This window comes from Ursus americanus, chromosome 8, assembly GCF_024610735.1.
Source record: "Ursus americanus isolate L20-20 chromosome 8, mUrsAme1.1.p, whole genome shotgun sequence".
Lineage (NCBI taxonomy): Eukaryota > Metazoa > Chordata > Mammalia > Carnivora > Ursidae > Ursus > Ursus americanus.
This window is the reverse complement of record NC_142134.1, coordinates 83,520,528-83,534,499: the sequence shown is the minus strand read 5'-3', so window position 1 is coordinate 83,534,499 and position 13,972 is coordinate 83,520,528. Positions and strand designations below refer to the sequence as shown.

The 13,972-nt window shown below is 56.5% G+C and overlaps 1 protein-coding gene across 2 annotated transcripts in view; it reads left to right on the top strand.

Moving 5' to 3' along the window:
- Positions 1-13,972, top strand: part of PDE6B (phosphodiesterase 6B) — a 33,318-nt gene that overhangs the window by 17,596 nt on the left and 1,750 nt on the right. For both annotated transcript variants that reach the window (XM_045774795.2, XM_045774796.2), the window contains exons 6-20: positions 4,231-4,295; positions 5,123-5,189; positions 5,375-5,422; positions 6,168-6,317; positions 6,588-6,731; positions 7,173-7,238; positions 7,619-7,765; positions 9,340-9,447; positions 9,719-9,828; positions 10,083-10,170; positions 10,480-10,580; positions 10,806-10,913; positions 11,440-11,503; positions 11,839-11,913; positions 13,066-13,149. In XM_045774795.2, coding sequence (XP_045630751.2) covers positions 4,231-4,295; positions 5,123-5,189; positions 5,375-5,422; positions 6,168-6,317; positions 6,588-6,731; positions 7,173-7,238; positions 7,619-7,765; positions 9,340-9,447; positions 9,719-9,828; positions 10,083-10,170; positions 10,480-10,580; positions 10,806-10,913; positions 11,440-11,503; positions 11,839-11,913; positions 13,066-13,149 — 1,425 coding nt within the window. The remainder of the gene's footprint in view (positions 1-4,230; positions 4,296-5,122; positions 5,190-5,374; positions 5,423-6,167; positions 6,318-6,587; positions 6,732-7,172; positions 7,239-7,618; positions 7,766-9,339; positions 9,448-9,718; positions 9,829-10,082; positions 10,171-10,479; positions 10,581-10,805; positions 10,914-11,439; positions 11,504-11,838; positions 11,914-13,065; positions 13,150-13,972) is intronic.

Here is a 13,972-nt window from a genome sequence, read left to right as displayed (position 1 = left end):
GCGTGGGCGGATACCTCTGCCGTTTACTGCACATCCGATCTGGTACACACTACCCAGCCCGGCCAGGCTTCAGTCTCCCCCCCAGTCACATGGGAGTGATAACTGGGCCTTCCTCACAGGGCTGTGTACCAAGTGTGTACAAGAGTCCCTGCTCATGGTTTGGCCGTGACCGTGACTTGCCAGAGTTGTGTGTGTCTGTCTGTCTGTCTGTCTGTCTGCCTGTGTGTGTGCTTGCCTGAGTGGGCTGTGTGCGTACTTATGAAGGAATATGGGACCCAGTTTGTGTGTGGGCTTGAGTGGGACAGAGACAGAATGAGGACAAATGTAAACCAAATATGTAATGTGTGTCCCACAAGTGTCAGTGATGGTCTGCATATGTGTACATAAAATTCATGTGAGGTTGTGTGTGACGATGTGGGTGTGGGCGTACATGTGCACTTCCATGTGTGCGTGTGAGGGTGTGTGTAACTATGTGGGTGTGGGCGTACGTGTGCACTTCCATGTGTGCGTGTGAGGTTGTGTGTAACTATGTGGGTGTGGGCGTACGTGTGCACTTCCATGTGTGCGTGTGAGGTTGTGTGTGACGATGTGGGTGTGGGCGTACATGTGCACTTCCATGTGCGCGTGTGAGGTTGTGTGTGACGATGTGGGTGTGGGCGTACTTGTGCACTTCCATGTGTGCGTGTGAGGTTGTAACTATGTGGGTGTGGGCGTACTTGTGCACTTCCATGTGCGCGTGTGAGGTTGTGTGTAACTATGTGGGTGTGGGCGTACGTGTGCACTTCCATGTGTGCGTGTGAGGGTGTGTGTAACTATGTGGGTGTGGGCGTACGTGTGCACTTCCATGTGCGCGTGTGAGGTTGTGTGTAACGATGTGGGTGTGGGCGTACGTGTGCACTTCCATGTGTGCGTGTGAGGTTGTGTGTAACTATGTGGGTGTGGGCGTACGTGTGCACTTCCATGTGCGCGTGTGAGGTTGTGTGTGACGATGTGGGTGTGGGCGTACGTGTGCACTTCCATGTGTGCATGTGAGGGTGTGTGTGACGATGTGGGTGTGGGCGTACTTGTGCACTTCCATGTGCGCGTGTGAGGTTGTGTGTGAAGATGTGGGTGTGGGCGTACGTGTGCACTTCCATGTGTGCATGTGAGGGTGTGTGTGACAATGTGGGTGTGGGCGTACGTGTGCACTTCCATGTGTGCGTGTGAGGGTGTGTGTAACTATGTGGGTGTGGGCGTACATGTGCACTTCCATGTGTGCATGTGAGGGTGTGTGTGACGATGTGGGTGTGGGCGTACATGTGCACTTCCATGTGTGCATGTGAGGGTGTGTGTGACGATGTGGGTGTGGGCGTACTTGTGCACTTCCATGTGCGCGTGTGAGGTTGTGTGTGATGATGTGGGTGTGGGCGTACGTGTGCACTTCCATGTGTGCATGTGAGGTTGTGTGTGACTATGTGGGTGTGGGCGTACGTGTGCACTTCCATGTGTGCATGTGAGGTTGTGTGTGACGATGTGGGTGTGGGCGTACGTGTGCACTTCCATGTGTGCATGTGAGGTTGTGTGTAACTATGTGGGTGTGGGCGTACGTGTGCACTTCCATGTGTGCATGTGAGGGTGTGTGTGACAATGTGGGTGTGGGTGTACGTGTGCACTTCCATGTGTGCGTGTGAGGGTGTGTGTAACGATGTGGGTGTGGGCGTACGTGTGCACTTCCATGTGTGCATGTGAGGGTGTGTGTAACTATGTGGGTGTGGGCGTACGTGTGCACTTCCATGTGTGCATGTGAGGTTGTGTGTGACGATGTGGGTGTGGGCGTACGTGTGCACTTCCATGTGTGCATGTGAGGTTGTGTGTAACTATGTGGGTGTGGGCGTACGTGTGCACTTCCATGTGTGCATGTGAGGGTGTGTGTGACAATGTGGGTGTGGGCGTACGTGTGCACTTCCATGTGTGCGTGTGAGGGTGTGTGTAACTATGTGGGTGTGGGCGTACGTGTGCACTTCCATGTGTGCATGTGAGGGTGTGTGTGACGATGTGGGTGTGGGCGTACGTGTGCACTTCCATGTGTGCATGTGAGGTTGTGTGTGACGATGTGGGTGTGGGCGTACGTGTGCACTTCCATGTGTGCGTGTGAGGTTGTGTGTAACGATGTGGGTGTGGGCGTACGTGTGCACTTCCATGTGTGCATGTGAGGGTGTGTGTAACTATGTGGGTGTGGGCGTACGTGTGCACTTCCATGTGTGCATGTGAGGTTGTGTGTGACGATGTGGGTGTGGGCGTACGTGTGCACTTCCATGTGTGCATGTGAGGTTGTGTGTAACTATGTGGGTGTGGGCGTACGTGTGCACTTCCATGTGTGCATGTGAGGTTGTGTGTGACGATGTGGGTGTGGGCGTACGTGTGCACTTCCATGTGTGCATGTGAGGTTGTGTGTAACTATGTGGGTGTGGGCGTACGTGTGCACTTCCATGTGTGCATGTGAGGGTGTGTGTGACAATGTGGGTGTGGGCGTACGTGTGCACTTCCATGTGTGCGTGTGAGGGTGTGTGTAACTATGTGGGTGTGGGCGTACGTGTGCACTTCCATGTGTGCATGTGAGGTTGTGTGTGACGATGTGGGTGTGGGCGTACGTGTGCACTTCCATGTGTGCGTGTGAGGTTGTGTGTAACGATGTGGGTGTGGGCGTACGTGTGCACTTCCATGTGTGCATGTGAGGGTGTGTGTGACGATGTGGGTGTGGGCGTACTTGTGCACTTCCATGTGTGCGTGTGAGGGTGTGTGTAACTATGTGGGTGTGGGCGTACATGTGCACTTCCATGTGTGCATGTGAGGGTGTGTGTGACGATGTGGGTGTGGGCGTACTTGTGCACTTCCATGTGTGCGTGTGAGGGTGTGTGTAACTATGTGGGTGTGGGCGTACATGTGCACTTCCATGTGCGCGTGTGAGGTTGTGTGTGACGATGTGGGTATGGGCGTATGTGTGCACTTCCATGTGTGCGTGTGAGGTTGTGTGTGACTATGTGGGTGTGGGCGTACGTGTGCACTTCCATGTGCGCGTGTGAGGGTGTGTGTAACTATGTGGGTGTGGGCGTACGTGTGCACTTCCATGTGTGCGTGTGAGGGTGTGTGTAACGATGTGGGTGTGGGCGTACGTGTGCACTTCCATGTGTGCATGTGAGGTTGTGTGTGACTATGTGGGTGTGGGCGTACGTGTGCACTTCCATGTGCGCGTGTGAGGGTGTGTGTAACGATGTGGGTGTGGGCGTACGTGTGCACTTCCATGTGCGCGTGTGAGGTTGTGTGTAACGATGTGGGTGTGGGCGTACGTGTGCACTTCCATGTGTGCATGTGAGGTTGTGTGTAACGATGTGGGTGTGGGCGTACGTGTGCACTTCCATGTGCGCGTGTGAGGGTGTGTGTGACGATGTGGGTGTGGGCGTACATGTGCACTTCCATGTGTGCGTGTGAGGGTGTGTGTAACTATGTGGGTGTGGGCGTACGTGTGCACTTCCATGTGTGCGTGTGAGGGTGTGTGTAACTATGTGGGTGTGGGCGTACGTGTGCACTTCCATGTGCGCGTGTGAGGTTGTGTGTAACGATGTGGGTGTGGGCGTACGTGTGCACTTCCATGTGTGCGTGTGAGGTTGTGTGTGACTATGTGGGTGTGGGCGTACGTGTGCACTTCCATGTGTGCATGTGAGGTTGTGTGTGACAATGTGGGTGTGGGCGTATGTGTGCACTTCCATGTGCGCGTGTGAGGTTGTGTGTAACTATGTGGGTGTGGGTGTATGTGTGCACTTCCATGTGTGCATGTGAGGTTGTGTGTAACTATGTGGGTGTGGGCGTACGTGTGCACTTCCATGTGTGCATGTGAGGGTGTGTGTGACAATGTGGGTGTGGGTGTACGTGTGCACATCCATGTGTGCATGTGAGGGTGTGTGTTACTATGTGGGTGTGGGCGTACGTGTGCACTTCCATGTGTGCGTGTGTGTGTAACAATATGGGTGTGGGTGTATGTGTGCTATGTGTGTACTATGTGGGTGTGCACCATACATGTGCACACCCATGTGTGCATGTGAGGGTGTGTGTAACTATGTGGTGTGGTCTATGCTCTGTGTGCACATGCATGTCCGGGTGGGACACCTGCGTAGCTCCTCTCACCCTCAAGGAGGTTCCCGCTGGGGAGCTGGCCCAGGGATCCCCTCGTGACCACTGCAGTCCATTTTGCAGGAAATCGTCTTCTACAAAGTCATCGACTATATCCTCCATGGCAAGGAAGACATCAAGGTCATCCCGTAAGTGCCCGGGTTTTAGGAGAAGCATCACCTGAGGGCCGAGCACCCTCAGACCCAAGCTGGGCTGGCTTTGGCGATTTATCACAACAGATCAGTAGCCTCTGGCATGGCCCCTCGCACGACGGTGCACCCATACTGTAGGGCGAGGCAGAATGGGATGGGGAGGGGGCACCAAGGACATCCAGAGTGGACTTCCAGAGCCCCAGGTGAGCTGTATAGGTGGCCCTGTCAGCAGTACCTGCATTGGAGTCCCTCAGAGTCTCATCTTAGCTCAGCCATCCACCCAGGCACGTGGAGCCCCCAAAAGGCACACCCTATAGGGCAGGTAAGAGGGGATGTCCACCCCAGTGGAAGAACAGCTGGGCTGAGGGCAGGGCAGTGCTCCAAACTAGAGAGACTGGGGTCAGGTGTTGGCCATTCCTTGCTCTATAGCTGCATGGCCATGTGACCCCAAGACCCCATAAGCCTGTCAGGACCCCACCCTGCAAGTTCTACCAAGGGACCAGGATCCAGGTGGTAAGCCTGCAGGACAGGTGACTGACACCGAGCTCCAGGGACTAGACTGAAGAGTGGGGCCCCCAGTGGGGAAGGGGGCTCCTACAGGGTGAGGGGCCTCGGCATAGGCAGAGGAAGGGTAAAACAGCACAGACACCCCCAAACCTCACCCCTGGCCTCCTCCTACTCTCCCTGAGTCCACAACCCGCTAGCCTTCCTGCCCCAACCAGGGCTCAGAGAAGGGAATAAACATTAACACGCACACTGAGCCAGAATCTACACACATACATCTAAGAACCCAACCACCATCTAACCCTCTGTTCTCTCCCCAGCACACCCCCAGCTGATCACTGGGCCCTGGCCAGTGGCCTTCCAACCTACGTGGCAGAAAGTGGCTTTGTGAGTCTGCTGAGCCCCCGCCCTCCCCTGGTGCCCCAGCCCTTCCTGCCAGCTTGTGCACCACTGCCCCCTCCCAGCTGCCCTGCTTCACCTGCTTCGAGCTCATCGGGCTAGATAGTCTTTTTTAGAATCATATCACACATTGGGCTGCTTCAGGTGAAATTGTTTTCCTGATTCTCTTTCAGATCTGTAACATTATGAATGCCCCCGCCGATGAAACGTTCAAATTTCAGGTATCTATCCATTCATTACAGAAAGTATGTTGTATTTGGGGAAAAAGATACTGTGGTTCAGAAATGATGGACTGAATTAGTTTTCGCTTCTTAAGAAACCACCTCAAAATCTCAGGGGCTAACAACAGCAAACACACGCTTCCCAGGCCCAGGTACGTCGGTTGGTGGGGTGGAGCCAGGCCACAATGAGCTTTTTAAGTCCGCTCCTTGGGTCCTCCTCTGGGGACACATGACCAGAGCAGGCTGTTTTCTGGAGGAAGCCAAGAGTCAAGTGGGCCAGTGGAACTGGCCCTGATCTCTAAGGCTCTTCCAGAAACTGGCCAGTGTCCACATTTCACTGGCCAGGTGTCAGTGGACTGTGAGATGGGAATAGCTGCATAATTTGTGGGGCGCAGCAGAGTGGAATGCAATAATCCAACAATTATTAAGAACATTAAGAGCATGGTGGCAAAGATTCAATCAAGCATGGTAGCCTTCTAAGAGAGGGATCCTGTGTGACCACTGGCCTCACACCATAAAGCCACCCTGGTGGGCACAGAGCCTCAGCTTCGGCTAGCGGGAGAAGTCACAACACGAACCCATGGACATAGAGCTCTCATGCATGGGGGCAGTGAGCAGACAGGAAGAGTGACCCAGTCACCACAGTTCGAGGGCAGAAGAAATGAGATTCTTGCTTGCTTGGTGACAAGCCTGGGCCAGGGCCAGACCCAGAGTAGCGGGCATCTCTGGACGCCTCTCCCTGCAGGAAGGGCCTCTGGACGACTCAGGCTGGGTCATCAAGAATGTCCTCTCCATGCCCATCGTCAACAAAAAGGAGGAGATTGTGGGGGTTGCAACGTTCTACAACAGGAAAGACGGGAAGCCTTTTGATGAGCAGGATGAAGTCCTCATGGAGGTAAACACCTGTCAGGGGTGCAGCTCTTGGAGGCAACACCTGTATGATGGCATGGGACACAGCCACGTGGGGTCCCTTCCTATCTTCTGCTTTAGCACTCGACCCAGCATGAGGCCCGAGGAGAGTGGGACAAGGGGGGCTGTGAGGGTCCATTCCTGGAGACCCTCTAAAGCGGTCAGTGCACTGGAGCAGCGCTCCACAGGCCAGGACACGGGGCCTGGCGCACCACAGGTGCCCGTCGGGGTGGTGACGCTGCTGCTCCGTCGGCAGTCCCTCACTCAGTTCCTGGGCTGGTCGGTGCTGAACACGGACACCTACGACAAGATGAACAAGCTGGAGAACCGCAAGGACATCGCCCAGGACATGGTTCTGTACCACGTGAGATGTGACAAGGACGAAATCCAGCTGATCCTGGTACCACTCCTGTCATGCCCTGGTCCCCTTTCTGCCCGGGGGGAGGCAGGGTGTCCCTGCAGTCAGGACATATCCTGTGGTCGGTGGGCCAAGCCAATCCTGGAGTCCCACATGCTCTGCACGGCCAGGGGCAGTCCCTCCCTGTGTCCTCAGCTGCGAGCAGGGAGTCATCAGAGCCCTCCTGGTCAGGCTGTGTGAGGACTCCATCAGCTGTCCACGTGGACAGCTTAGAACAGTGCCAGAGGGGCAGGGAGGGACACACGGGAGATGGAAGCTACTCTCACTTCTCTCTGAAGCTGGAAGCGCCAGCTGTTGTTGTGTGCCAGATGTCACCGTGTTCCACACTCACAAGGGGTGTAGGTAATGCTGTCACCCTGTCCCGTACTTAGGAGGGGTGAAGCAGTCGCTCACTCTGTCTCAACCCTCTGTTTTCTCTCCTAGCCAACAAGGGAACGTCTGGGGAAGGAGCCTGCTGACTGTGAGGAGGAAGAGCTGGGGACAATCTTGGTCAGAATCTGACTCCCACCCCTCGGGTGGGGACTGGAGGGGTCTGAGGGTCAGGGGAACTTCCTCATTCCTAGGAGACCTGAGCATGTCATCTCCTGATGTTTGCTGCTGTCCGCGTATCCCTATGCCTGGGTGTGTGTGTGTGTGTGTGATCTTTTTATGTGCGTGTCTTTGCACCTGTTTCCCTGATGGCACCTCTGTTCTCATGGTGGGGCCATGGGTGGGGGCTGAACCACTGGGCATGTGAGTGGCCAGCCACAGTTCAGAGCAACTGGAAGGGCAGATGTCACCACACACCTGGGACATCTGAGGCTGGACAAAGGATCCTGGGAGGGGAAGAGAAAAGCCTGCTTCCCTCAACCCCACAATCCCTCCCACAGAAGGAAGTGTTGCCGGGGCCCACCAAGTTCGACATCTATGAGTTCCACTTCTCTGATCTGGAGTGCACAGAGCTGGAGCTGGTCAAATGCGGCATCCAGATGTACTATGAGCTGGGCGTGGTCCGAAAGTTCCAGATCCCTCAGGAGGTAGGGGTGGGAGGCCGTGGTGAAGGGTCCCAGATCCACTGGGAGGTAGGAGGCCATGGTGAAGGGTCTCAGATCCACCAGGAGGTGGGAGACCATGGCGAAGGGTCCCAGATCCACTGGGAGGTGGGAGACCATGGTGAAGGGTCCCAGATCCACTGGGAGGTGGGAGACCATGGTGAAGGGTCTCAGATCCACCAGGAGGTGGGAGACCATGGCGAAGGGTCCCAGATCCACTAGGGGGTGGGAGACCATAGTGAAGGGTCTCAGATCCACCAGGAAGTGGGGGTTGTGGTGAAGGGTCCCAGATCCACTAGGGGGTGGGAGGCCATGGTGAAGGGTCCCAGATCCACTGGGAGGTGGGAGACCATGGTGAAGGGTCCCAGATCCACCAGGAAGTGGGGGTTGTGGCAAAGGGTCCCAGATCCACCGGGAGGTAGAATTTAGACGTGGTTGGGAGGTCCCAAATCCCCCAAGAGGTGGGAGAGATGTGGTCAGAGGTCCTAGGTCCTACAGAAAGTTTGGGGACAGCCATGTTCATTACAGCATTCACACAACCGTGCCTAGAATAAATGGATGGATGGATGTATCAATGGATAGATAGATGGATGGAACTTTGGTAAATGGTTGCTCCAGACCATTTGATCATTAAGTGCATCACTGGGCAATAGTGCAGTTTGGTGTGGGGTGGAAAGGAAACAGGAGCCCATCAGCTGTGCAGAAAGCAAAGGGCATCCTCTCAGTTTGAATGCAGAGAGCCCCTCAGAGGTCATCCCAGGGAGGAGGGGTGCCCCTTCCAGCTCTGCCCTGAGCCCTGCTGCTTTCCGATAGATTTCTGGCTGCTGTTCTGCCTCCACCTTCACACCTCAGGGAGACTCTGCTTCCCCACCATGCAAGTGAGGGAACCACCCTTCTTCATGCCCCCCTGAGAACAGGCACAGCATGCTGGCATTTAAAAAAAAATTTTTTTTTTACTAAATACTAAAGGAAAACACAAAAGAAAAAAGTATAGAAATGATTAATAGAATTTTTTTAAATTTCAGAATCATATTCTGGCACTAAAAATCACAGTGGACGCAGTAAGAGGCTCCTTTGCCCACACCCTGTTGTCCAGAGATAACTGCTGTGCAGGAAAAGGCTCACTTCCCTGCTGCCTGCCCCTTGATCTCTGGACCTGTAGCCACCATTTTATTTCTCCATCGTCCATGCCAAGTGCCCATACATTTTGCCCATTCAAACACCCACGCCTAAAACAGACCTTTTCTTCTAAAACATCCCATACCCCTTGCCTGGGGTCCCTCTCCCAATTTTGGGCTGGGCAATAGGTTGGAGGTGCCATGAATGCCGGAGCTGTTCCTAGCTTTGACCCTGGCCCCGCAGGCCACCTGCCGCCCCTCATCCACCCCGCGGGGGTGAAGCCAGTCACCTCCCACCCAGAAGGGTGGTCAGGGGCCAGCTCTGAATCACTGGGACAGGAAGGGTCATGGAGGCCTCCAGTACGGGAGTGAGCAGGGCTTTCACACCAAGCTATTCGCCTGCGAATGCTCAGAGCCCACGTTTGTCCTGACGCCCCTCAGGTCCTGGTGCGGTTTCTGTTTTCTGTGAGCAAAGGGTACCGGAGAATCACCTACCACAATTGGCGTCACGGCTTCAACGTAGCCCAGACCATGTTCACGCTGCTCACGGTGCGTGTCCCAGTGTGGCCTCTGATCTGCCGGTGAAGACCCTCCTGGTTCCTGGGGCAGCGTCCCCGGTGCTTGGAGGCGGGGGCCTTCAAGGGCAGAGGGATGGAGGAGGTGCACTCCCCTCCGCGGGCGCACCCCCAGCCCCGGCAGTAGACGCACAGACCTGGACGCCCCGCTCCCTCCCCCGCCCTGCCCGCCGGCCCGGGGAGCATGTGGGAGGATGGGGGAGGGGCTGGCAGAGCTGCAGAACTTTAGGGGCTTGTATCCTCAGACGGGAAAGCTGAAGAGCTACTACACAGACCTGGAGGCCTTCGCCATGGTGACCGCTGGCCTGTGCCATGACATCGACCACCGTGGCACCAACAACCTCTACCAGATGAAGTAAGCAGCCCGGCTGGGCGCCTGGGCCTCTCTGCGGGAGGATTTGGGGGGCCTGCCTCGAGATCGCTGGGCGGGGGGCGGGGGCTGCCCCTTCCCTGGTGAGGAGAGAAGTGCAGGGTCCCAGGAGCAGCAACCAGCCTCTCTGGGGGCTTCTGGCCAAACTTTTATTTTAATAAACCCCCTGCAACAGATCCCAGAACCCCTTAGCCAAGCTCCACGGTCAAACTTTTATCTTAATAAACCCCCTGCAACAGATCCCAGAACCCCTTAGCCAAGCTGCACGGCTCCTCAATTTTGGAGCGGCATCACCTGGAGTTCGGGAAGTTCCTGCTCTCCCAGGAGGTTCGTGTCCCATTCCTCACTCAGGGTATTTCTCCGAATTTCTGACTGACCCCAGCCCGGGGTCGACAACACCACAGGGCATTCTGACCAGCGAGCGAGGCCCCACGGGGCTGCAGGAGGGTCAGCGGCGATGGGCTGGATTGGAACTTGGAAATGCACCCACCGCGGGGCGGGGTGGGCTCAGGTCTCAGGCAGTGGTGGGGAGGGCGAGCAAGACCAGCGGGTCTGGTGCCCACAACCTGTGGGAAGGAGCAGCCCAGCGGGGTGTCAGGGGAGGGGACAGACTGGGGACCCTACCCCTTCCCGCAGTCCCTGAACATCTACCAGAACTTGAACCGGCGGCAGCACGAGCACGTGATCCATCTCATGGACATCGCCATCATCGCCACGGACCTGGCGCTCTACTTCAAGTGGGTGGTCGCCGGCGGGGAGGCGGGGCGGGGCCTGCCTGGGGGCTGGGGTAGGGAGCTGGGGCTCCCAGAAGACCCTTGCCAGCCCAGTGGCCCGCAGGGCCTGAGCTCTCTGCCTCGGTTTCTCTCCTAGAAGGGTGGGTGGGGTTAGGATCAAGGAGGGGGGTGTCCTGCATGGGGTGAAGGGGTGGGGGTTAACTCGCTCTCTTTGTTCTTGGGGTTCAGGAAGAGGACGATGTTCCAGAAGATTGTGGACGAGTCTAAGAACTATGAGGACAGGAAGAGCTGGGTGGAGTACCTGTCCCTGGAGACGACACGGAAGGAGATAGTCATGTGAGCAAAGGGGGCGGCAGGAGCCGTCTCAGTGCTGGTTAACTTCAAACCTCCCCCCACAAAACGAGAAGACCCCAGGTCCCCTAGTGATCCACAACGAGAACAGCTCACCTCTAAAGGGCTTTGATAAAGTGTCAAAATAAATGCCCCATCTGACTTGCTCCTCATTCTCAGGGGAGACAGTAAAGGATTTGGGGTTAGACAGTCTGTTTCCTTGGTTTGTGGATTTGGCGATCATTTCCTTATTCGTAACGTCCACGGATACACAGAGCTACGGTCCTCCTCCAGGCCTGCCCCAGAGATCCAACAAGGAAGAACGTGTGAATCAGGGGCACCTGAAGCTGCCTGATGGAGACGCGTTGGTTTCAGTTTGTGGTTGCGAGGGGCAGGGGAGGTGAAGTATGAGGGGTGCTGGCGTGGGTGCGCACGGTAAGACGTCTCCTACTGGAAGGGGTGCCCAGAGGCGGAGGTGGAGGTGAGGGAGGGAGGCCAGCTTGGGCACGCCTGGAGCTTCGTCTGCCTGCAGGGCCATGATGATGACGGCATGTGACCTGTCAGCCATCACCAAGCCCTGGGAAGTCCAGAGCAAGGTCAGAAGTCACGCAGGGCCCCAACCTCTTATCCTTGAGATTGCCTCCAGGGGAAGCCTGAGACAGGGGACAAAACCTTCATTTGCAAGTAGCACCGAGGGCTGCCCCCCTGCTCTGGGGCTGGGCTCGTGGCTGCCACACTGGAAAGAGCCAATGTGCTCACTGTGCATTAGGCCCAGCCTGAAGAGTGGGGATCCCAGAGGGTCGGGGGCAGAGAAGACGGAGGGCACAGAGGCTCCTTTGTCAATTTCTGACCAAGCACTGAACTCCGCGGGATGAGACCAAGCACTGAACTCCGCGGGATGACTGCCTTGTATTACCTCCCCCCTTCCCAGGTTGCTCTGCTAGTGGCGGCTGAGTTCTGGGAACAAGGTGACTTGGAAAGGACCGTTCTGGATCAGCAGCCCATTGTGAGTGTTACTTCCAGAATCTTCTACCCCCTGTAAATTTAGGATACTCAGGCCCCGTTTGGTGCAAACAGGGGACCCCTGGGGATTTGGGATTCTGGGACCTCAGTCTCACTTTGTGGAGTCTGTCATGTGACATGAGCTGAGTGTAAATTTTGGTGGCTCGGGAGCTGGGTGAAGTGGTAGAAAAATAGGGTTTGGATAAAGCTGTGATGCCCATGCAGAAATGGAAAGTCATTGTCAAAAGTGGCCGAGGCAGGCCGTGCCCACCACCCGGGGCCTGCATGGCCCAGGCAGCTCCACAGTGAGCCTCAGCCAGGCTGTGAGCTGCTCCAGGAAGGCCTTCAAGCGGGGAGAGTACAGTGTCAGCGAAGGCCGGTGCCTGGGGTCCAGGAGCCCACACCGTGATAGATGGAAGATGCTGCGATCTTCAGGTCAGCTATTTGGGGCCAGGACTATGCTGCTAGACCACAAGGGTACCCACCTAGGATCCAAGGGGACCGGCACAGCACAGCGTTGTCCAACAGCAGGTGGAAGAGATGGAAAGAGGGTTTGTCTTAAAGTCAACTCCAGTCAGTGGATAGCTGCCTGATCACAAGGTGAAGAAGGCTTTGGGACCAGGGACAGACTGCAGGAAAGGGTATCCTGACCAATCAGCTAAGTCCCTTGGGGACCAGGCCGACCTCTAGTTCCTGCATGGCTCACCCTTGCTACATGGAGCCCCAGACAGTAGGTAACTATGAAGGACAGACTAGCAGGGGACAGCTCAGGGGGTCTGGAGTATGTGGATGCCAAGGATAACCCCTCCAAGGGCATCTGGAGTTTGCCCCAGAGGGCTCTCGAGCCGGGTCTTAAGTCAGCACCATGGATACCTCCCAAGGAAGTGGGAGGAAGGGGCTCAGGGGACCTGAAACTGGGGAGTATCATGGCGGACTCAGCCCTGGAACTACCAGATGGCTCAGAGTGGGGAGGGGCACCCTGGCTGCCCCCTTTCAAGGGCCAGCATCTATCAAGGCAGGCTGAGCCCCGGGACCAGAGGCTCCACCTTCATCCCACGGACACCGCTTCATCGGTGCCTCTGTGGACATGTTCATAGGAGCTGGGTGGGGCTGAGTGAGTCCTGCAGGCTCAGACAGGTGTCTCTGCTCCCCCAAGCCGATGATGGACCGGAACAAGGCGGCCGAGCTCCCCAAACTACAGGTCGGCTTCATCGACTTCGTGTGCTCATTTGTGTACAAGGTGAGCAGGGCCGTGTGGGGCCCAGCTAGGGCCACAAGAGGAGGGGGAGGGGCTGGCGCAGGTTCACCCAATGGCCTGGCCTGCCGTAGCCCCCATCTCCTCATCCTCGCACTTAAACTCTGAAATCCTTGATGTCGCCCCAAGAAGTCCCTTCCCAACCTCCCCTAACCAGTTCTTCAGAAGCTCTGAGTGCTTCCCAAAAGTCTCCACCCTCTAGGACGGTTTCCTGCTCACCATGAGGTCTCACCTCACATGCCCCTTCCCCAAACCCCATCTAGGACACCCCCACTCGTGGCCTGCAGTTTATCTGTGGGTGCATTTGTTCAGTGCCTGTGAACCCAGGAGGACAGGGATGGGTCCACCCGTCGCAGCTGGGAATGCCTCACCCACAAACACGTGTGGCACGTGAGCGACCGGGGAACACTGTGACATCACAGCCCAGAGGACTGGTCAGGGAGTGTGTCGGGGGTCTGACTGCAGAGCCCCTCCGACGTGATACCCAACATGCCCATGGGCTCCACGCCATCTGGTCCTGGGCCTGTGAGGAGGAGGTTGTCTGCTTCTGAGTGAAGTCACCCCAGACGACCAGTCCCACTCCCCACCTCGACCACCACGGCAACTGGGCTTCCCCTTACTGAAACCCCAGCTCCCTCTGCTGCCCCCTCAGTGGGGCCGTAAGTGCTGGGAAGGAAGGCAGGACCAATGGACATCCCAGTCCTGAAGGTCACAGGTCACAGGTCACAGCCCCACCCCAGCACTCCCCTCCCATTGCCTTCCCCAAGTCCATCTACACAGTCCATGGCTCATGTGCATGTTTGTGTGT